This window comes from Sinocyclocheilus rhinocerous, unplaced genomic scaffold (assembly GCF_001515625.1).
Source record: "Sinocyclocheilus rhinocerous isolate Xijiao unplaced genomic scaffold, SAMN03320098_v1.1 scaffold2164, whole genome shotgun sequence".
Lineage (NCBI taxonomy): Eukaryota > Metazoa > Chordata > Actinopteri > Cypriniformes > Cyprinidae > Sinocyclocheilus > Sinocyclocheilus rhinocerous.
The window spans coordinates 60939-63381 of NW_015652161.1; the positions used below are offsets into that span (position 1 = coordinate 60939).

Here is a 2443-nt window from a genome sequence, read left to right on the forward strand (position 1 = left end):
ACATATACACACACACACACACACACACACACACACACACACATAAAACACACACACACACACACAAAAACACACACTCACTCACTCACACACACACACAAAAAAAACACTCTCACACACACACACACACACACACACAAAAACAAACTCTCTCACACTCACACAAACACAAACAGAAACACACACACACACACAAACACACTCACACACAAACACACATCTCTGAATGCCATACTAACCACTGTTTTTAAGACAGCAGTGTGTAGAATGTGAATCTTCTGTATGTATTGAACACCCACGATACAAGATAATGTACTATATTTGCCAAATGTGCAACAGATCACACTGCACAGAATCTGTCTCCCACAATGCAATGCACTCAACTTATCAAATTCTATTTACAGCATGACAAATAAACAGGAATTAGATGTTTGAGCAAACAAGCTCAGACATTTGTACACAAAAATAGATTAAAACATTTGGATATTACCAAAATTTTTCCACTGAAACATTATTCTTTAAACTCATTCTTTAGTTATAAGTAATTAATGCCAACATAACTGTTTTATAATTATTAAATAATTATTTAGAAACATATATCCCAAAGCGACTTACAAAACACAGTTAACGTCAAGATGTCCTTAAGATTTTAGTTATATTTATTAGAATTGTTTTAATTAAATTATATATTTATTTGTATAATTTTATTCATTTTTATTTCAAAAAAGTATTTGTTTTATTACCTATTTTTTATTTTATACTTTTCATGATTTTATATTTTATTTATACTTACTTTTTAAATATAAAAATTTAATAAAGTGCAAAAAAAATAGAATACAATAAATAAAAAAAATAAAAAAATTATTTTAAAAATGTAAAAACAGCATAAACCATTAGTATTTATGTTGAATAATAGAGACATCTGAGCCCATGTTTATTTGTGTAGTGCATTTCTCACATACCAGCAGTTTCAGTTTCACTTTAAATAAATTATTTTTGGCTTGGCATTTATGATAAATGTTGCACATAATAAATGACACTATTATTTACGTTTGTTTCACACTGTTTGCAATTTCTACTCTATTTTTCATTGCTGTCCCGTTCTGAGTACATTAAATGTTAAGGATTTGTTTTCGAGAGTGAGAGGAATTAAACACATTTACAGAGCTTTATAATGTGTGCAACCCTTTCATTTATCGGTATTTAAATTATTTCTGAATTGTAATGATAAAATATGTCTTGTACACCAATGCAATTTTTTTAATGCGACTGTTTTTTCTCTCCAATAATGCAATTCTGACCCGGTGTGAAAAATGTTACTTATGCACTACTCAGATGATGCTCTTAATTAACAGGAAAAGCGTTTTGAATGATGGACGCTTCTTGCTTCTTTTAGGAATGAGACTGCTAAAACTACATGTCATTATGGACACCGCTATGATGTCTAACGCGAGACTCACGAAGCAGTCGGTCCAGTAGATGTGCAGGAAGGGGAACGTCAGCAGAGCTTTATTCCCTTCTTTAGGAAGCAGTTCCTCCTTAAACTGGACAAAATTAGCCTCCAGATAGATCATCTTCGGTGCTCGTCCGTAAGACCTGAGACGAGAAACATCTGATTAATGACACGAGATGAAGATTTGATCCCTTTCCTAACGACCTTCTTCTGCTCTGACCTCTTTGAAACCCGCTCTTATCAAACATACAAACACTGTTATGAAATGCTGAGCTGGACAAACTCTTTAAACAATTATTATATAAATTAAATAACAGGTTTTTATAATGCATTATCTTCTTATCGATCCACCAGTTCACATTTATAGCTCTGCGTGTTAAAACATGGGTGGATTTTCGCATTGGTCTGAACAAAAACAGCAGATTCATTCTCTGCCAGCAGGTGGCGCTTTCAGGACAGCAGAAATAGAACGGTTTCTCCGATAATGGCTGTACAGAAAGCAGCCCTGGTGTTTATTTAATGAAATCATAGTCTTTTGAAGTTTAATCGTCACATTAAGCTTTCCGTACCCAAATTTAAGACCTGAAATCATAATTAAGACTTTCTTGTGCAATCTATTATCTAAAATCATTTTATAGATCCTACTGTGAATGATTCATCTTTGCATAAGCTTCATTTTTTAATGTTTTTAGCTCGTAATGTTTAATCAGGATTTAGTGCTATTAAACCCCGCCCCTCAAGCTTACACCGAGCCACGCCCACATCTCAACATCCAATCAAGTCCAGCCAGGTCCCGCCCTGCATTTAATCTCATTGATAATCTGTTACACAACATGAATGTAAAGATCTGACGCTACTTCTGCTTCATTGTGACTGTACTGTATAATAACATCTGTATAATACTTTAATACTCTACTGTATAATACTGTATAATATCACCTCCTCCACTCCATGGGCTCTCTGGGCAGCTGCTGGGTCAGCGATCCGTAC

The 2443-nt window shown here is 33.9% G+C and overlaps 1 protein-coding gene across 1 annotated transcript in view; it reads right to left on the reverse strand.

The window, feature by feature from the left end:
- Nucleotides 1-2443, reverse strand: part of LOC107713874 (trafficking protein particle complex subunit 10-like) — a 39819-nt gene that overhangs the window by 35261 nt on the left and 2115 nt on the right. The window contains exons 2-3 of the mRNA XM_016519520.1: nucleotides 2393-2435; nucleotides 1461-1596 (exon numbers count right to left, since the gene is read on the reverse strand). Of these exons, the coding sequence (XP_016375006.1) occupies nucleotides 1461-1596; nucleotides 2393-2435 (179 nt within the window). The remainder of the gene's footprint in view (nucleotides 1-1460; nucleotides 1597-2392; nucleotides 2436-2443) is intronic.